The 22,062-nt window shown below is 33.1% G+C and overlaps 1 protein-coding gene across 2 annotated transcripts; it reads left to right on the top strand.

The window, feature by feature from the left end:
- The first annotated feature begins 515 nt into the window (after nt 1–515).
- Nucleotides 516–21,843, top strand: LOC145320307 (uncharacterized). Of its 2 annotated transcripts, none has more exons than XM_080162721.1 (14): nt 516–613; nt 1,076–1,146; nt 14,092–14,170; nt 14,586–14,663; nt 16,505–16,546; nt 17,094–17,151; nt 17,693–17,762; nt 18,215–18,288; nt 18,379–18,489; nt 19,479–19,573; nt 19,974–20,079; nt 20,352–20,399; nt 20,485–20,540; nt 21,446–21,843. In XM_080162721.1, the coding sequence occupies exons 1-14, from the start codon at nt 523–525 to the stop codon at nt 21,556–21,558; spliced, it is 1,092 nt and encodes a 363-aa protein (XP_080018847.1). In that variant the 5' UTR covers nt 516–522; the 3' UTR covers nt 21,559–21,843. The 2 variants fall into 2 exon arrangements, with proteins under 2 accessions (XP_080018847.1, XP_080018846.1); XM_080162720.1 differs by lacking the exon at nt 21,446–21,843 and adding an exon at nt 21,164–21,391.
- Nucleotides 21,844–22,062: the final 219 nt, after the last annotated feature.

The following is a 22,062-nucleotide window of genomic DNA, read 5'->3' as shown; positions in this document are numbered from 1 at the left end:
AATCGAATATAAGCACCCAAATATAATAGGTTAAGTAACATCCAACAGACAACCAACCCTTTGATTGAACAATATTTGTCTGGATATCCCAACTGTGCATGGTAGTGAGTTGTTTATTAACCAAGGCATTCCTACTACTCTAACAATTAGTGTCACGTGCCAGGCATAGCAGCAGTAGGTACAATTTTTAATATCTCTAATACGACGCGGTGTGGATCAGATTCGAACCCGACACCTCTCCAACAGCAAGCAAATACGCTATCCGCTATCGACGAAGCCCAAACTGTCCTAGTTTTGATTCCTGTGACGTCATAAAAATGATCCATCTCTTTTTTAGGGGTTATCTTTCCCACTTCTCCTCTTATCTCCCTCATTTGTATGACGTCGCAGGAATCAAAAGCAGGACAGATTGTTCTCCGTCACGCTATCATTTACGCAAATGCAGCGGATTTGCATGTTAATTTTGTCTGCATTACTTTCATGGATATTATCATCCTTGTTGTTTTTCCAGGTAATATTAGAATGGAGGGTGACAAAGAAACTGAGATAAAGTCTGGCCGACATATTGTTCTGGGGACAATATTTATTTTCATCTGTAATCTAATTTATCTAGGTAAGTTAGTTTTATATTATATGCATAGCTACTCTATTAGTAACCGGTAGGTCATTTTAATTGTAACATTCACTCCCTTTTCTTTTTTCCAATCTTCTTTGGCCAATCTTACTTTTGTTTTTTCAAAAACGCTATCACGAATGATTCTGTTTCTGGAAATAAAAAATCTAACCTGAAACTAATGTTTCTGTTTTATTTGAAGCTGAAAGCTATTTACTGCATCCTGATTGTATCTCTTTGAATCTTATTGACCAACAATATTTTAGTTAGAAAAGCAAAAAAATGTTGATGGGGGGATTTTTTTCTAGGGGAGATTTATCTTAGGAGAGTGGCTGTACCCTCCCCCAAATAGGCAAAACCTTCCAGTACCTATTAGGAGGTACATTGTAAAGGAGAACCATATCGGTTTAGCGTTTAGCCTAATCCTATTACTTTTATACATAAGATTGGTTTAACTTTCAGGAAATAATTATCTGATCAAATGGGCGGAGTTATCAGCAAGTGAAGTCGGCCTGGTTAGGGCAATATTTCAGGTAACAATAATCAGACAACCAACTCTTTAATTAAAATGCCCTGTCATAAATAGATACCCTGAAAAAATTATGACAAAACAAGAATGACAAAATCCAAAAAAGCAAATCTTTGAAACGGTAGGACAAACGAACGACACACAGAAAACTGTCCCGAATTTGTATAAATTTTGAGGAACAAGACTCCAGTGACGTCATATTTTTCTTTCCCGAAAAAGGGAAGTGGGGAAGAAAATCTCTTCAAAAGAGATGGGGAAAACCCCCTTTTCTCCCATCTCTTTTTTCTTCCCCCCTCCCCTTTTTTTTCTTTCCCCCTTCCCTCTTTCGAGAAAGGAAAATATGACGTAACTGGAGTCTTGTTCCTCAAAATTAATACAAATTCGGGACAGTTTTCTGTGTGTCCAAACGAACAGTAACAATTGTAGAGTTTCAGAGCAGAATAAATGTATAAGAGTCGAATCAAAATTTTAAGTAGATTTATTGAAAAACTGTAAGCTGTTGAAGGACATGCTTACATTTTCAGAGCTTGATTATTGAGATGCTTCGCTTATAACATTGTATTTTGTTGTCCTAGGAATCAGTAAATCAAAAATCAGATCAATCGAATAATTTTATCACATAAAAATTACCTATTAAAAAAATAACATGTTTAAAATGAACGTACGAACATTCTGGTAACGATTAAAGTGTTGCTACGCTTTCTAAATCGTAATTAACTACTTTAGAAATCACCATGCAAAGTTTGAAATCGATAGGACAATTATAGCATGCTTAAATTAACGAAAAGAGCTAAGTGTTACAGACGGACGGTCCGACCCTAATTATAGAAAAGCTTCGCTTTTAACAAGCATGTACGGTTAACATGTCATTAGAGTAGCGATATGTATGGCCACCAATAATATAAACAATATGGTCTTCGTTAATATTGAAAATTGAAAAAAATAGTAAGTCGATATTAGTGAGAATCACAAACGAAGATAAGTGTCCCTAATGGTATTTTGTTATGTCAGGCTTATGTAAGCTTTTAGTTAAGTATACCTTTGGAGTTTCTTAGTTATTGTTAAGTATTCCTAAATGTAGTAATGTCAAGTAAGACTTAGGAAAGGTTTAAGGTACCTTATAAAGTTTACTAGGGATTCCTATTTTGTTCTTAGTTACATTAAGCTATGTCAAGAAAAAGCAGGTTTGATGATTTACGAGTACCTTTTGGGTTATGTCTTAAAACAGCCAATTGTTTTTCTAACTAAAATTTTGGAAAAATATTCCTATCTTTTTTAAGTTTTTGAGCACGGTTCCTTGTAAATTCCGCCACATACATCCTATCTGTGTTATAAATAATAGCAAGTAACCATCTAAGGCCTCTTTAAAGATATTTTTGATTTTTCTAATTATAAAGAATGGTTACTTAAAAATATTTTTATAGGGTGATTTTTTTAATAGAAAATATGGTAAATTAACCTCCCCCAATATATATAAAAAACACAAATCATATTCAAATATTGGAAATGGGCAGGTGTCCTAAACATTTGCAAATTATTTTTTTCGTTAAAACGAATGAACAACAAAATATATGTGATCATTTCATTCTACATTTAAAGAGGCATAATTCAAAATTTATTACAATGAGTACACTTTTAGTTATCTATAATATTTCTTTTTTTCTATTTATGTAGACATAAAAAACTTTGCTCTAATTAAGACTTGTCTTTCATATTTTTTTAAATTTTATTTCTTAATTATTTAATTAGGGTTACATAAAATTACTTAGGTATACTTAAAATATAAAAGGTATCTTATCTAGTTAAGTCAGGTAGAAAGCAAGTACACATTCTCATTCAATCCAGGAAGGGAGGGGTCATTGGGCTTTCTAAAATATTACATTAGTCCCCAAAGTTTTATTATAACGTTTTCTTATTCAATAGCTTAATAACTGTTGGGACTTTTTTTCAAAATTTTAAGTGGTATGTTTACTAATCTTAATATCCAACCGTTTCAATAACTAATTGTACAGGACAATGACGTCCAAGCTTTTTTATGTTGGGGGGGGGGGGAGGGGTGTAAAAATTAAAATGCAAAAATTTTGCCTAGGCATCCCCAAATTCAATTTGGACGGAATATCAATCTATCTACTATTGTCTTATCCCTTTAGATCCCTGATTTCCTCTACTTACAAATGAAAGATATGTTCATAGATGTTCCTTAATATACGCCAAAATTTAAAAATAAAGTAAAGTGTAAAAAATTCAAGGGCCATTAAAAAGAGATATAATAAAGGGTGTCTAAAATATCTAGCTAGCTTCTGGAATAAATCGGTTTCTTTTCATGGAAGCTTCTTATATTTGTTATATTTGTAAAAAAAGGAAACTGTTATTCTTGCTTTAAAAAAACTTTTTAAAATAAAACAAACTGTTTTCATGCGCAGTTCTTAGTCCAGACACACACAGACATACATTCTATCTTTCGGCTCTAAAGATACATAAACCCCTCTAAAGATAGTAGATTTATAAGAATTGCTTCAAAATATTTTGTAAAGGATAATTTTTTTTATTCGCAATTTGCTTAGCATGGTCCGAATCATGAATTATAATCAAATGGGCAGATGCTAAACATTTAAAAAACCTTTTTGGTTAAAATGTATAAACAACAAAAAAGATTATTAAGATTAAATTTTACAAAGAGACATATAAAAAAACTTATTACAATGAGTATAATACTATTAATTCATGATCTTTCTTAAATCATTTTTTTTTACTTTAGTAAACTTGAAAAATCTTTGGTCCATAAAACATTAATTTTATGATTTTTATTTTAATTTTAATTTACTTTATAAGGCTTACCTAAATTTTACATTGAGAAAGGCTACATACACTTTAGTTAAGCTTAGCCATACATATAAAACTAGGAAACGTTTTTATAAATAAGCCAAAACAAAATTTCTTAACTGCAATACACAATTTTCAAAATTTCAAAAATTCAAGGAAAGCAGGTTCTCAAAGCTGCCTAAAGTTTCCATGCATAAAAAAACTTCAGCATAAACTTTCTAAATTAACTTCATTATTTAACCAAAAAAATTCAAAATGAAGAAACGCTAGGAGAGGCTTACATAAAAAGATAGGGTATACTAAAAGGGTTCTTAATTGGAGAGAAAGCAGGTAGACAATAAAGAAAGGAAGGGGGGTAGACAAGGGTTACTTAGAAATTAATGTAAGTATAACTTTAAGGAAGGCTTACATAAAGAAATAGGTATACTTAAAGTGTTCTTAAATGGAGAGAAAGCAGGTAAAAATTCAAAAAGAAGAAATGTTAGGAGAAGGGAAGGGGGGTTGACAAGAAGTACTTACAAATTAATGTACGGTTTTCATGACAAGTACAACTTTACATAAAAAAAAAGCAATCTTAAAGCAAAACAAATAGAATTTAATTGGTTATTTTTAAAAACAGCAAATTAATTGTTCTTTTAGCTTAAAAAATTTTTTTAAAAAAATTTTAGGACAAAATACAACTTTTTGGGAGGAATATTTTCCACCCCCCCCCCCCCCACAGAAAATGGGAGGTGGGTCACAAACTCCCAAAATGCTAACTTTTTTGTTTATGGTCGGAATTAAAAAATCTTTTCAAAAAACCTTAGAGTAGAGTTCAAAAGGTTTTTTTCAACTCCTAGTTATATGCCGTAGCCATATTTAAAAACACCTAAATTTATTGGGGGGAAGGTGGGGAGGGGGGGTTTACATCCCCTCCCCCCCATTTGGACGTCCCAGCTCACAGACAAACATCCTAATTTTGTTATTTAAAATAGCAGCTACCCCTCAAACTTAAAAGTTATTAGATTCACAAAGAAAGGTTAAAAAAACAGGCATCCAAAGGGATAAGACAAAAGCCAATAAATTGATGTGCAACCCCAATGATGATACACAAAAATACCCCTACTGTAAATTAAAATTTATGGTTGAAACGTTTTAACAATCAACTTAATGAAACAACCAATCAAATTTTACTAGTCCCAAAAGTTATTAAGCCAACGAATAAGAAAACATTATTTTAAAATGTTGGGTACAAATGAAATAAATCAGAGCTGGATCTTTAAATCATTTCAATGGTGCGCTAAACCACCCCGTGCACCATTGAAATGATTTAAAGATCAAGCTCAGGTATAAAGTTAGCAGGGATAAGACAAAAGCCAGTAGACTAATGTACAGCCCCAATGATGATACACAAAAATACACCTACTGTAAATTAAAATTGAGTGTTGAAACGTTTGAACACTCAACTTAATGAAACAACCAATCAAATTTTCAAAATGTTGTTATTCCAACAAATAAGAAATTGTTATTTTGAAATGTTGGGGACAAATGTAATAAAGCTGAAAACCATGTTTGTGATTTTAAAAAAAATAATTTCGTTATTGGTATAAGCTAGTAATAAATAGCCCATTGTCCCCTCTTTCTCTATTAAAATAAAACATGTGATGTTTTATTAGCAATTTTCTTAGCATAGTAAAAAAAGTTTTCAGTGTTCTTTTCCCTAAATCAACACTTAATAATAGATAGGCGAAGCATTGCCAAAAAATACTTTAATCAAAAATAAGTCATTTAAAGCTGTCATTCAAGTTTTGAAGAAATAAAGGAACACCAATAAAGAAATTATCAAGTAAGAATTATTAAAAGGTATAATATAGATACATACTCCCAAATTCAGCCAATAGGAATACAGGGGAGGATCAATCTGCCATATATTGGTTAGAAAGTAAACAGAATTTGGTTAGAAAGAGCAATTATCCTTTCATATCATTCGCAAAATGAATCAGCTATAAATAGTCTTTCTTAGGATAAGCCTTTGCTTAGGTTAATCATATGGTTAAAAAATTTCTTCCCTCACATGATGTAAAGCATACAACATAACATATATAAGAAATCATCTTTAAATAGTTAACTTTTTTTGGGATAAAGATAACTCTTTGGAAATTACTTATTAAGTTGGGCCCGATTTACCATCTAGATCTACTATATCTATTGGTTCATTATACTATACTTTTGTACTTTCTCTGTAGAATATTTTTTTAAAGGTTATTATCTAAAACAGCTAATTGTTCTTTTAGCTTAAAAATTAAAAAAAAGTATTATAGCCTTCATTAGTTTTTAAGAAGTCCCACACACACAGACACACATCCTGTTTTTGTTATACATGATAGCTACAACCCCTCTAATATTTAAAGATGTTAGATTTTTAAGTTAGGTTAAAAAACGTTTTTTAAAATCGAAGCTTTTCTATAATTAGGGTCGGTCCGTCCGTACGTTCGTCACAGAGAGTTAGCTCTTTTCGTTAGTTTAAACAGGTTAGAATTGTCCTATCGATTCCAAACTTTGCATGATGATTCCTGTAGTAGTTAGGTACAATTTAGAAACTCTATAATCAATAGCAGAATGTCCGTACGTCCATTTGAAACATGTCGATTTTTAACTTTTTTGACAACAAATTTTTGTATATTAAAATTATCCGATTCTTCAGATTTTTTTGAAAACTGATTTCTTATGCAACAAGGTAAAATGTTATAAGTAAAGCATCTCTATAAACAAGTCCCAAAAATGTTAGTATGTCCTTAAACAGTATCATCCATTTAGGCAGTTTGCAACAAATTTACTTACAATATTCTTTGTACTGATGCATTAATATTCTGCTAATTAAGTTCTGACAATCTACAAGTGTTAAAGTTTGTTTGTCCTTCCATTTCAGAGCTTCGCTTTTATGGATGTTGTCATCCTTGTTATATAGTGATTTCTTACCTTGGTATAGGCACCATGTGAAATATAGGTAAAACACATGACACATAATCGAATATTAGAAATAAGCAAGTGTTGAATCTATGTACTTTTTTGTTAAAATGAATGAACATCTATATAGATGTTAAAATTAAAATCTACAAAGAGTCACATATTATCAAATTTGATATGTTTGTTACAAAGAGTAGCTTTTATTTCTATAAGATCTTGCCTTATAATTTTTTTCTATTGTAGTAAAATTAAAAATAATCCACACAAAGTCGACATCAAATTGTCTGCATATGAAAGAATTTTAATTCTTATTATTTTAAAATTAATTAAGGTAACCTTTATTTTTCATAAGTAAGGCTTGGAGAAGTGGATCAAAAGGGTTGATATATGAGTTAGGGGCATTGAAAAGGGGGAGGGGATTAGACTAGCTTTACATAAAGAGTTAGGTATAGCTAAAGGGTACTTAATTGGAAAGAAAGCAGGTAGAGGAGAGAAGAGAGGGGAAGGGGGGGGGTTGATAAAGGTTACTTAGGAAACTTATGTAAGGTTTTTAGTAAAACTTTAAGGTAGGCTTACATTAAAAGTTAGGGACACCTAAATAAATTAAGGTATTCTTAAAGGTATGAGAAAGCAGGTAATTTTTCTTTCTTCTCTAACTTGTTTTAAAACACCTTTGACAACCAATGAATAGATATTTAAGATCTAGATGGTCTATCTGGCATCAAATTCTGTTATACATATAAAGCGGTTCCTATAAGACAAACCCCTTTGTTAATTTTTCAACTTTTTTATTTCATGGGTGGGTGATCTCCAACACCACCTTAAATTTTTTAAAAAATACTTTTCTTTTATTTTATATTTTTTGGGGGTTGAGTACCCTCCCACACCCCCTTAAATTAAAAAAAAATTAACTTCCATTTTCGAACCCAGTAATAGTGTTGATAAAGGTTACTTAGGAAACTTATGTAAGGTTTTTAGTAAAACTTTAAGGTAGGCTTACATTAAAAGTTAGGGACACCTAAATAAATTAAGGTATTCTTAAAGGTATGAGAAAGCAGGTAATTTTTCTTTCTTCTCTAACTTGTTTTAAAACACCTTTGACAACCAATGAATAGATATTTAAGATCTAGATGGTCTATCTGGCATCAAATTCTGTTATACATATAAAGCGGTTCCTATAAGACAAACCCCTTTGTTAATTTTTCAACTTTTTTATTTCATGGGTGGGTGATCTCCAACACCACCTTAAATTTTTTAAAAAATACTTTTCTTTTATTTTATATTTTTTGGGGGTTGAGTACCCTCCCACACCCCCTTAAATTAAAAAAAAATTAACTTCCATTTTCGAACCCAGTAATAGTGTTGATAAAGGTTACTTAGGAAACTTATGTAAGGTTTTTAGTAAAACTTTAAGGTAGGCTTACATTAAAAGTTAGGGACACCTAAATAAATTAAGGTATTCTTAAAGGTATGAGAAAGCAGGTAATTTTTCTTTCTTCTCTAACTTGTTTTAAAACACCTTTGACAACCAATGAATAGATATTTAAGATCTAGATGGTCTATCTGGCATCAAATTCTGTTATACATATAAAGCGGTTCCTATAAGACAAACCCCTTTGTTAATTTTTCAACTTTTTTATTTCATGGGTGGGTGATCTCCAACACCACCTTAAATTTTTTAAAAAATACTTTTCTTTTATTTTTGAATTTTTTTGGGGGTGAGGTGACCTCTCACACCCCCGTAAAAAAAATTTTATCTAAAATTTTTTTATCTTCCATTTTAAAATTTTTCTTCCATGAAATGGGGTGACTTCCCACACCCCCCCGGTACAAATATTTTTTTCTTCCACTTTTCATTTTTCTGGGGATGGGGTGACCCTCTTAAAAAATGTTTTGTCTTCAATTTCAAATTAATTTTTTTTTTGGAAAAGGGGTGACCTTCCACACTCACTAAAAAGATTTTTCTTGTCAAAGGGGGAAAAAATGGCGTGCGAAGCGTGCCGCAAATTTTTTTTAACCTTAAAATTTTTACCCTGGGGGTAAAATTTGCTTGGGGGGGTAATTACCCCAACTGAAATCTGTTTGCAGGGGTAAATTTTGTTTACCCCCCCCCCCCCCCCAAATTTACTCCTGGGGTAAAATTTTTTGGGGGGTAATTTAAATTTTATTAAATATTTAGTACTAAAAATGCACTGGAAGCACGCCAAAAATTTTTTTGTTAGAGATTTTTTATTTTGGGGGGGGGGGGTTATTTATCCCTCCTCAAATTGTTTCTCCTCCTAAATGTCCATTAGAACCTCGGAAACGGCAAAAATCGCCAAAAATCACGCCTTCGGCGGCAAATACCGGCTAAACGGTCAGCCGGAGGCGAATGAAACATAAATTAAGAAATGTCCGCCTCAAAAAGTTGTTCAACATCAAAAAGATGCTTGAAGTCTCTAAAACGACTCCTTCCCCTCCTTTAAGGGGAAAAACTGAAAAAAGTATGCCCACTTCGGGGGTGTGGGGGGCACTGAACCCGTCACCCCAGGGTCACCAAATATAAAGTCTAGGCAGCCCACAATGCTGAATTTTCACCAAGTGAAAGTCTTGTGTCATTATCTCTTATGAGAAAAAAGTTATTAATTAATTAAAATTTCAAATTGTGATTTTTTGATGGATTTCTTTGATGAAATGACAGGCTGGTCAATTTTTAGGCCATTTTTTGCTGTTTTCGGCCCGCCACGCCCAAACGGTTTGAGATAATCTCACGGGACCTTTTGCCCGACCTAAGCCTGGTTATTTGTGAGGTCTAAGAAAAAAAAATCCTGGATTGGATGAAGCACGACGTCGCTGCGCGCCGTCTAAAATCGCTGGTCGGCTCATTTTGGCCCCTAATCTTTTGCGTAAGTCTGATTTTTTTTCCTAGACCTCACAAATAACCAGACTTAGGTTGGGCAAAAGGTCCCGTGAGATTATCTCAAACCGTTTGGGTGTGACGGCCCAAAAACTGCAAAAAATGGCCTAAAAATTGACCGGCCTGTCATTTCATCAAAGAAATCCATCAAAAAATCACAATTTGAAATTTTAATTAATTAATAACTTTTTTCTCATAAGAGATAATGACACAAGACTTTCACTTGGTGAAAATTCAGCATTGTGGGCCGTTTCCGAGGTTTTAATGGACATTTAGGAGGGGAAAGAGTTGTTCAATCAAGTTGATGATGAAGTACATTTTTGTAGGCAATCGCATTGGCTAAATTTCATGTGATGTAAAATTTTTTGTACCTCCAACTGGTTTTGCTCCAGCTGAATCGATTTACAGATACCCACTAAAAACCGGGAAAAAACCGGTTTTTCATAAAATTCACGGCCGGTTTTGGCCGGATCCGGCTCAAATTTTGCATGAAGTTATCCTTTGATATTCCCAACAGTTGATACTTGACACAGCAAGATCCCAGAAAAGTGTGGTATTCTAGGGGTGCCCCCCCCATCATCATTTTTAATTTTAGTTAAAAAATTTAAAAAAAAAAATTGTGGGGGGGGTATTTTTCATTTTTGGGGGCGTTGGGGTTATCCCACCCCCCAAGAAAATAGTTATAAACCTTCCTGGGACTTATGAGAAGCTACCTTGTTAAGGAGAACCCAATCGGTTCAGCGGTTAGCGCGATCCTTCGGTAAAGATACACAGACAGACACACAAACTTCCTGTTACTTTAGTATAAGGATGAGGATGTACTACTACAGGTTTGGGGGGATGTTTTATGGGGTTCAGGAAACCCTCCCCCAAATAAAATAAAATTGGAGGGGATGAAAAATATATCTCCCAAAAAGCTGTATTTTGTCCAAAGTTTTTTTTATGTTTTTTTTGGTGATCCCCCCCCCCCCCCTAAGTAAAAAAGGATGTAAAAACAAAGGTTGTTGAATAAAAGTGTGGAGGAAGCGAAAATTCATTATCAAATAGGGGACATGCACAATTTATTTAGCCCTCTAGCTTTAATAGGAGCTGAGATAATGGGGGGGGGGGGCATTGAACTACTGATAAAGGTGGGGCAAGGGGCCCAACTGTTAAGGGTTAAGTCTCACAAATTATGGATCCCGATTGACCATTTAGTTCTATTATATCTATTGGTTAATTATACTGTAGTACTGCTGTACTTCCTTATTATTTTTTTGGTTATTTTTAAAAACAGCAAATCGTTCTTTTAGCTTGAATTAAAAAAAAATATTATGGCCTTAAATAGCTTCAAAGTTTCTATTTAATTCCCATGCACACACAGACATACATCCTATATTTGTTATACATAATTGCGGCTACTTTTCTAAACTTTAAAGATGTAAGATTTATAAAGAAAGATTTTAAATTTTTTTTGTACAGAGTGATTTCTTTGCTTGGTATACAGGCACTACATGAAATATAGATAAATCACATGACTCATAATCAAATATTTGAAATGGAAAAAGTGCTGAATCTTTGATCCTTTTTTGTTAAATTGAATGAACAACTATGGCGACGTGAAAATTAAATTCTACAAAGAGTTATATTTAAAACTTATTACAAAGAGTATGCTTTTAGCTCTATATGAATCTATAAGATTTTTTTCTATTGTATTAAAGTTTAATTTAATCCACAAAATTTTTTGTTAAAAAAATATATCAAATTGTTAAGCTAAGAAACAATTTTATTCATTATTTTTTTTAAATAAATTAACGACACCCTTAGGTAAACCTAGGTGGAGAATTATATGAAAAGGGAGGATTTATAAGGCTGGGGCATCATAAAGGGAGAGGGGTTTATGATAAGGATTCCTAAATCTTTTACTTAAAAGATAGGAAGAGTTTTTATTAATCAGCTAAAAAATCTCTTAATTAGTAAAAACAAGATTAAGATTAAGGAAAAAAATGTAGAAAACTTAAAATAGAATATACAGCCTCATGATAATTTTTAACGCCTCTAAGTCTAATAAAACTTTTCTTATATAACCCCAATTGAAAGAACACTAAGGGACGGGGGGGGGGGGGAATGGTGAGTGTTATGGCGGATATTCATTGGGGGGGAATCGTTTGAAAAGGGTAGATGTGGAGGGGGGCTGGCAAAGGAAGACAACTTAGAGTACCTTATATTGATATGATAGGTTTATGTAAGGCTAAAGTATTCCTATCAAAATCTTTACCTAAGCTTGACATTACTAAATTTAAGGGTAGACTATCTCCCCTAAACTAAAGTAAGGCTAAAGATACCCTTATTTTTAAGGGGTCCCTAATAAACCGTTTGTGATTAGCTTTATTAAGTCATTAGCATACATATCATGGCCTTGTAGTCTTTTAGTTTTGCTGAGAAATTGACGTACTCATCTTCTAGATTTTATAGAGTAGCTTTACTACAAGAATATATTTCACAAAACTTTATGATCAAGTTTCCTGGCAAAGTTACACATTTACGAACAGATTATAATTACAGAAAAGATTCGCTATGTTTATAACTAAAGTACAAAAAAGTCCTGTTAAAAATGTGAAATTGACATGTGTGGCATATTTCTTTCTTTTCTCGTGCAAATTTTATGTAACAAAGCTACTATATAAATCAAGTTTGTCTGTTCGTCAGTCAGTCTGTAACGCTATTGGGAAATGTGTTGTTAATGACTGCTATTTTGCTAAAAAAGTCATTAGTTCCAATATACCTATGTATTATAGAAAGGATTTAAAAATTGGTAATAGTTATTTCTTGAATCGTATTATAAACAGCTTTCCGCGGATAGAAAATGTACAATTATAAGATTAAAACCATTTTTTAACCCGGGGTGCCGAAGACACAGCCTAAAAACTGGTTTTAATCTTATGATTGTACATTTTTTTATTCGTAGAAAACTGGATATAATACGATGCTAGACATAATTTTTCAGTATGGCTGAGAACAGGTTCTAATCCACCGGATATTAATCGGTTTCGAAGCGATACTTGAAATGTCTTTAAATGCTTTAAACCATAAAATTGAATACATCATACATATGATATAAATATTTTAAAATAAAAAAAAAACTTTATACTAAATTATTATATCTACGTTACTTATGGTTGTTGTCATCCTTGTTTTTATTTTTATAACTTGATAGCTATGCACAAACTAAGTCTTGTTTTTTTTGACATATTAATTTGATGTGTTTATATAATTAATTGATTATGACATATTTCTATTAAATAATTCATCAAAACAATAATATTTTTTACAATAAAATTTTCGGCGCATTCCCAAAACAACAGACCCCCCCCCTTCTCGCTTATTTTCAAAATAAATTTAAATAAAGGCAGTTGGGTATATTTGATTTTATTTGTGCCAAACCCCAGCGGAGCCCAATATAACCTAGCCTAACCTGAGATAAAACTAACACTCGAAAATTCATTTCACAAATGAGTGGTAAGGGGGGGGGGAGAATAGAATATTAATTATTATTATTATTAGTGTTAATTTGGAATATCATTCTTGTTACTTCATAGCGCAGCGCAAATAAATGCGCAAGAAGACATGTCTCCCGCATGTCTTTTTTAGCTAGGAGTTCCATGTGCATTATTAGATCTAATGTGAATTCTTAAAAAAACTTTTGCCTCACTAAAATCAGTTTGCCCCACTAAAATTCTAGTGGGGCAAAATTATCCCCTCTAAACTTTTAGTGAGCCTCACTGATTTTATTGAGGCAAATTTTTAAAAAGAATTTGTGGTAGTGGCCGCGGTTTGTCAGCCGCTTCCCAAGTTCGGGTATTACGGCAGTGTGAACAGACGTGGACAAGTATAATTATAGAGAAGCTGGGCTTCTATATGTAGTCGGGAGCAGGGTTGCCATAAAACCATGGCCTAGGGTTGCCGAATACCACAAATTCACTTCTGAACTATTAAAATTATGTGTAGACCTTCTTTTTGCATTTTTCCATCCATATCAATGTACGTTAAGCCATTGGCCGCTACGATAACAACATTTTATTGCATTTCTGCATTCTCTTCAAACTCATCAAAGTATTGTTATTGCTGCGAAACTTATGTACAAAATATCAGCGCTCGGCAGCTGCGCGTCAGCCTCTATGAAATCGTCACATTATAACTTTAAAATTCAGCTGGATGTCTAAACTTGTTCCTAACTTGGTTGATTGTGCTTAAAATGATTTATGTAACAAAACCACTATAAAAGGTATATTTGTTTTTCTTTAGATAATTGTTTTTTCTTCTCTGTTAATTCGAAAAGAAAAAAATCTTCGGAAATCTCTAAGCTTTGAAACAAAAATAAAAGGTAATAGTATTATACTATTTTACTTCATTTTTTCATACAATATTGGCTTAAATGCAAACGATATGTTTTTAGCAGCAAAGCTACTCTATCATTAGAAATGTCTACCAGAATTTTAATCTTAAACTCACTTTGTCTGTTAGTCCGTTGGTCACAGCCGAGCAAAACATATTACTATTTAAGACAGACAAATGCAAATTAAGATGTAGAGTAGTTTCGCAACTGATGAAGCAGCGTATAGTCCGTAATAAAAAATGACGTACATCCAATACAAATGACTAATGACAGGCCAGTATACATTTTACCATTGGTTAATAACAATGTATACTGGCGTATCATTGGTCATTTGTATTGTATGAGGTCATTTTTCATTAGGCACAATAAATTGCTTCGATTTATGTTCATTTTTCTTTTTTAGTTTATCTGTGCATTTATTCCTTTTTGACAGCAAGTGCTACTATAGCGCTCCTGGGATCATTACCATATCTACCTATAGGTAAGCTCCTTGTTGACAGCAAGTGCTACTATAGCCCTCCTGGGATCATTACCATATCTACCTATAGGTAAGCTTCTTGTTGACAGCAAGTGCTACTATAGCCCTCCTGGGATCATTACCATATCTACCTATAGGTAAGCTCCTTGTTGACAGCAAGTGCTACTATAGCCCTCCTGGGATCATTACCATATCTACCTATAGGTAAGCTCCTTGTTGACAGCAAGTGCTACTATAGCCCTCCTGGGATCATTACCATATCTACCTATAGGTAAGCTCCTTGTTGACAGCAAGTACTACTATAGCCCTCCTGGGATCTTTACCATACCTACCTATAGGTAAGCTCCTTGTTGACAGCAAGTGCTACTATAGCCCTCCTGGGATCTTTACTATATCTACCTATAGGTAAGCTTCTTGTTGACAGCAAGTGCTACTATAGCCCTCCTGGGATCTTTACCATACCTACCTATAGGTAAGCTCCTTGTTGACAGCAAGTACTACTATAGCCCTCCTGGGATCTTTACCATATCTACCTATAGGTAAGCTTCTTGTTGACAGCAAGTGCTACTATAGCCCTCCTGGGATCATTACCATATCTACCTATAGGTAAGCTCCTTGTTGACAGCAAGTGCTACTATAGCCCTCCTGGGATCTTTACCATACCTACCTATAGGTAAGCTCCTTGTTGACAGCAAGTGCTACTATAGCCCTCCTGGGATCATTACCATATCTACCTATAGGTAAGCTTCTTGTTGACAGCAAGTGCTACTATAGCCCTCCTGGGATCATTACCATATCTACCTATAGGTAAGCTCCTTGTTGACAGCAAGTGCTACTATAGCCCTCCTGGGATCATTACCATATCTACCTATAGGTAAGCTCCTTGTTGACAGCAAGTGCTACTATAGCCCTCCTGGGATCATTACCATATCTACCTATAGGTAAGCTTCTTGTTGACAGCAAGTGCTACTATAGCCCTCCTGGGATCATTACCATATCTACCTATAGGTAAGCTCCTTGTTGACAGCAAGTGCTACTATAGCCCTCCTGGGATCTTTACCATACCTACCTATAGGTAAGCTCCTTGTTGACAGCAAGTACTACTATAGCCCTCCTGGGATCTTTACCATATCTACCTATAGGTAAGCTTCTTGTTGACAGCAAGTGCTACTATAATCCTCATGGGATCTTTACCATATCTAACTATAGGTAAGCTTCTTGTTGACAGCAAGTGCTACTATAACCCTCATGGGATCTTTACCATACCTACCTATAGGTAAGCTTCTTGTTGACAGCAAGTGCTACTATAGCCCTCCTGGGATCATTACCATATCTACCTGTAGGTAAGCTTTTTTGTTGACAGTGTTCTGCAAGTAATAGCACAGAGGGCTTAAAAATTGGGGAAATCAAATGTCCTGTTTTTTTAGACATGTCATCTTCTATATAGAAATAAAATAAATATTTAAGAAAAGGACACTCCTCTTAGTATTTTTATTTCAACAAGGATAACAACATCCATAGAAGCAAGATAGTGGATTGGGTAATGAGTGAGAGTTCTGTTTCCAACTAGAAAGTTTAAGGGAAACTGCCATAAGCATAAATCAATCAAAGCTAAGCCTTTAATTTGCAGAATTAAATATGCCATTGTTTATAATTTTGAGCGTAGCAACTTTATTTTCTGCACTGGTATGTTTATTTAACGCATATATTTTTTTCCTATTTTGAGACCAAATTATTGAAAGAACGTAACACAAATTTAAAGCATCCTAATTTTATCGCAAATCTTGTCCTATTACGTCTATTTAAAGCAACACGGTTGTCAATAACAATTGCATTGTTTTAAGGTGATGTTGTTGTGATAGCATTTACAAACCCAGTTTTCACAGGTGATTTATTTTCAAAAGCGAAGCTTTTCTTTTAGAAGGGTCTGTAGCTCTTTTCGTTAATTTATTCATGTTAGAATTTTCCTTTGATCATTCCTAAAACATCTAGGTACGATATAAAAACTAAAGTCCATTCGTCTATTTCAAACATGCTAATTTTTAACTTTTTTTTGTATGATATAATTATCATATTTATCGAAATTTTGTATCAATGATGCTAGGATAACATTAACCAGGTACAATACCTTAAGCGAAGCATCTCTATAATCAAGTCGTAAAAATGTAAGTATGTTCTGATAAAGAATTTTGAATACTCATACCTTCGATTTAATACTCCAGCTTTTAAGCTTTGACATTCTACAAGTGTTAATTTTCGATTGTTGTTCCGTTTGATTTCAGAGCTTCGCTTTTATGGATGTTGTCATCCTTGAAAAGTTTTACAAAGCAAGTGATCTTTTTTTACATTTCATAAAACAAATACAAATGTTTACCTGACCTAATATTCAAGGCGAGGGGAGGAATTAACATGTAACAATTAAATTTTTTTCAGTATTTTTTTCTTACTGCATCCTCAAAAATGAAATAACACCACTGAAGCTAATTCTCAGGTTATCATTCATAATTTTGTGCAACAAAGCTATTCTATATAGAGGGTCAGTTTGTCCGTCTGAGAAGTTCAATAAAAGTTGTCACACCGTCTGTCTGGTGATTTGTAAATAAATGTTTTCACAAATGTTTCACTCTTCTCTATATTTTCTCTTCCGTTTCTTCTCTAACAGGCGGGCATCGGTAACTTTAAAATCATGATGTTTTAAATTTTAATATATATTTTTGACAGTATTGACTGTATGCCTTGACTTATTTACTGACATACACGCAGACAATCTAATTACAAGTCAAAGCATGTTGCCATGATGACAAATTTAGTAAATGGATACATAGAAAAAGTGGATATATTATTTTTGACATGGGATAATTGTTGTCCATTTAAGATGCTAATATGGACCTCTTTCATCCAGTAGAAGGGGAGGGGATGGTTTAAAGAGGTGAATTGGAGAAATCGTTAGTTTAGCCAGCTGGTAGTATCAGTTTATTAGGGTACATGAAAATCTGGTGCAACATCCTAGTAATTATATATCTATTATTTAGTGCGAGTATAATAGTTGGAGATGCCTTGGTAGTGCAACCTCCGTTCATTTTTGGACATAAACATTTTAAGGTTATTTTTTTTAAATCTTAAGCTTGTCTACGAGTACGAGTAGTCTGTTAGGATCTTTCTTCAGGGATCTAAAGGCATTCGACAATGAACGATGAATTGATGTGTGGCCCCTATGATGGCAGACAAATTTGCACCTACAGTAGATTAAACATTTAGTTGAAAAGTTTGGACACTTAATGAACCAACCAATCAAAATTCCCCAAAGTTGTTAAGCCAACGAGTAAGAAAGCGTTAATATAAAACTTTGGGGACTAGTGTAATAAACAGCCCAATGTCCCCTCCCTCCATGGCTCCCCCCCCCCTTATTTTCGTAAAAAATAGAGTCAGGGGAGAGGAAAAGGGAAGTGAGTGAATGCCTTCAAACCTCCTTAAAAGTCAGTATAATCTTGAATCGAATAGTTACAAAGTGAATTAATATCATCATTTTTGTTAATATTTGTAATGTCTTTTAGGAAGATGAATATTTTGAGATAAAATCAGATTCTAATGACGATGTTTTAAATTCAACATCTATCGAAGTACTAAGGTATTTTTTTTGAAAAACACATTATTTATTTTATACACTTTAATATACATCTTTGCTACTTAAATCATATTCTTTATTTTTTTCATTTAGAAAAGAAGAAATTATGAAAAATGAAATTGATTATTACATTGGTGTTGGATTGTGCCTATATGGAGCTATTACAATATCTCTAGCAAGTGTTCTATCAACTAAATTATCCAGGTAAATAATATTAGAACTTTATATCCTTGTATAAAAGTAACAGGATGTGTGTATGTAGCTTAAGATCTCGCTAACGGCCGGAACAATATGGTTTTAATTTATAGTGAAGCTTCTTGTGGGTCCAGGAAAGGATTAAATCTTTATATCCTTGTTTAAAAGTAACAGGATATCTGCCTGTAGATTGAGATATCCAGGGAGTAAGGGAGGGGACAATGGGCAATTAATTAAAATTAAGAGTTTTCGCTGAAAAGCAATGAAAACCAGATTTATCCAGAAAACTTGAACAAAATTGTAAAGGGATCATGGTAATGTAATTTAGAACCAAAAAATCATTTACTTGAAAATTAAATTACCAGTACATCACAATGTAGTAAACATTCTGTAATTAATCACTAGAAAAATCACCCTTAGAACTTTGTCAACCCTTCTCATATATTTTTAACTGTCACAAATTTAAGGGGTTCTTAGATTGTTTAATACATAAATATCACAGTAGAGTTTCTATACATGAAATGACATTTTCTTGGGAAAAATATTTGTTAAAAACCAGTCATCTAATAACAAATTTTTATGTCTGCTATATTCAAAACTAACTCAGCTAGTTAACAGGGCATTGATGCGCTAGTAACCAAAGTCAGTCAGAACCTGCTGAATTCTTGCACATTTCCTTTAGGCCAGTACCCAAAGTCTGAGTCTCTTACAAATTGAATATTCGATCCATTGTCCCCTCCCTTACTCCCTGGAGATATCGCTAATAGCCAGAATAACATGTATCTACAAAAAGCTTCTTATGGGTCCAGGAAAGGTTTATAACTATTATGGGATAGGTTACCTCTAACCACACAAGAGAAATCGCCTCTGGAAAAAAATACCCTTTCAAAAAATTAAAAACTGAAAGTCCTCAGGTGCTTCTTGAGGCCTTTAGGGGCATATCCGATAGTAGTTGTATAAGTAAACAGAAGATTTTATAATTATTGTTTTTATTCTAGTGCTGGAATAAGTAATAACATTCTGATGATTTCTTCTGGCTGTTTTGGTCTTATGCTGTCCCTTGCTTTAGTTCCAATTTTACCCAACAGATTGTGTAAGTAATTTTAAATTCAGAGCTTTTTTTACACAAATTAGGTTATTTTATATGTCTTTACAATTAGAACTTCAAAGGTTTTCCTTGTCTACCATTTGGCTGCTTTCAATATTTATTATTTAGTTATCAGTTAGCAACTGGGTTACATAGGTTTCTCTTGTCTATTATTGGCTGATTTCAATATTTACTATTTAGTGATTGGTAAGCAGCTTAGTTAATTCTGTCACTCTTGTCTGCTATTGGCTGCTTTCAATATTCACTATTTAGTGATTGGCGTACAGCTGGGTTATATTAGTTACTCTTGTCTACCATTGGCTGCTTTCAATATCTACTATTTAGTTATCAGTTAGCAGCTGGGTTACATTGATTACTCTTGTCTGATCATAATATATACTTTTAGTGATTGGTGAGCAGCTGAGTTTCATTGGATACTCTTGTCTGCCATTAGCTGCTTTTAATACTGTACTGGCCTTTTGGTTCCTTACTCAAAGTCTTGCATATCTGAGGTTAGAATTTAGATTTTAACAAAATGTTTTGATAATTTGTACTTTCAATACCAATATTGAGGTATTGTATAAAAGAAGGTTAGAAATACTAACTTTCAAAAAATGCTCTAAATTCTTCACTTGAAAGTTTGCATTTTAAAAACCTTTCAGATTTTCTATTAAAAAGCTAGTAGTCTAGATTATTTTTGGCTTTAATTCTCTTTTCTCAAAAGTATATAATTCCTTCTCTCTTACCCTTTTTTAACCTTCTTATATTTCAATTTTCTTTTTAGAAACCCAACCCTGGTTGGTATGTTAAGAAGTACTGAAATTTTGTTCAGGTATTATTTTAAATGTTAATTTTAATACCTACTATTGGTTGAATTGAAAAATTTACAATTGTTTTAATAATTTTTAAAATTTCAGTTTAGTTTCTGAATCTCTTGTAAATCAAATGATTCCTGCTCCTCTTAGCATTATAGGTAATGTATTTAAATATCTATTAATCTATCAATTTAATCAACTATCTATTTTTTATGATTTTGATAACTTTCTGTCTTTCAAACTTTAAATGATGATTCCTGAAACATAAGGTACGACAAGGAAAGCGTAGCAACTCTATAATTGTTACCAGAAAGTCTGTGCGTCCATTTAAAACATGATGATTTTCAGCTCTTTGAGCTTAATTTTTTGATTGATACAATTATCCTGTTCATATGATTTTTGGAACAATGATTCTTAGGACAACAAAATTAAAGACAAAGCATCTTTATAATCAAGTTCTAAAAAGTACAGAATTATGTGCTTGCGCAATTTTGCCACAATTTTATTTTTAAAAATCATACTTTTAAATTAACATTCTGCTTTTTAACTTTTGACACTCTAAAAGTGTACATTTGGTTACCGTTTGATTTAAGAACTTCGCTTTCATGGATGTTGTCTTAATTGTTATATCCTGAATTAATCTACTTTTTATTTATCAATCTACCTAATCTATCTATCTATCTCTAGGTTTTCTGTTGGTTGTGACAAGTGTCTGCTGTATGTCCCTACATGACTGGGTAGTCAGTATTCTTGTTACAGCTATCTATCTATCTATCTCTAGGTTCTCTGTTGGTTGTGACAAGTGTCTGCTGTATGTCCCTACATGACTGGGTGGTCAGTATTCTTGTTACAGCTATCTATCTATCTATCTCTAGGTTCTCTGTTGGTTGTGACAAGTGTCTGCTGTATGTCCCTACATGACTGGGTGGTCAGTATTCTTGTTACAGCTATCTATCTATCTATCTCTAGGTTCTCTGTTGGTTGTGACAAGTGTCTGCTGTATGTCCCTACATGACTGGGTGGTCAGTATTCTTGTTACAGCTATCTATCTATCTATCTCTAGGTTCTCTGTTGGTTGTGACAAGTGTCTGCTGTATGTCCCTACATGACTGGGTCGTCCGTGTGCTTGTTACAGCTATCAAACATAATAGAAGAACCATAACAGCACCTGTATAAAACTATATCTATATTGTAAATCAAATGGATATATTATTACCTGTATAATGTTACACCAGATTTTCAGTTTCTCTAATAAAATGAAAAATGCAGCGGGCTAAAATAACGATGTCCCCCCTTTACTTTATCCCCTCCTTCTTGATTAACGAACTGACTAATAAATGAGTTCCATGTTAGCAACCTAAATTGAAGACAATTTTTCAACTGTTATAATAACCACGTATAAAATATATCCATTGTAAATAACTAATAAAAATCTATTCATCTTAATATATTTTATTATAAGAGCTAGGTATATTAATGTTGATACAAGGTAAATAACATACATTAGTAGCTAAGTCGTCATTGTAGAACCTCTCACCCCTTTTTAAAAAGAAAATAAAGGGGTGGTTTATCGGTGCACGATAGAAACTTAGTAGAAAAGTCCGCCCACTAAATTCTGCATAAAATCTCAGACAACTAGCGAACAAAAAATTCATGTTTGCGAGTAGTTATATTTACTAT

This window comes from Acartia tonsa, chromosome 5 (genome assembly GCF_053477335.1).
Source record: "Acartia tonsa isolate MP-2025a chromosome 5, ASM5347733v1, whole genome shotgun sequence".
Classification (NCBI taxonomy): Eukaryota; Metazoa; Arthropoda; class Copepoda; order Calanoida; family Acartiidae; genus Acartia; species Acartia tonsa.
This window is presented reverse-complemented; position numbering and strand designations above follow the sequence as displayed.

Bases quoted from the DNA above. Each gene is read 5' to 3' on its own strand.
- LOC145320307 (XM_080162720.1), top strand. From the start codon at position 523: ATGGAGGGTGACAAAGAAACTGAGATAAAGTCTGGCCGACATATTGTT. The intron at 16,547-17,093 runs GTGATTTATTTT...AATTTTTTTCAG, and splicing joins TACAAACCCAGTTTTCACAG to TATTTTTTTCTTACTGCATC. The intron at 18,490-19,478 runs GTAAATAATATT...TTTTTATTCTAG, and splicing joins CTATCAACTAAATTATCCAG to TGCTGGAATAAGTAATAACA.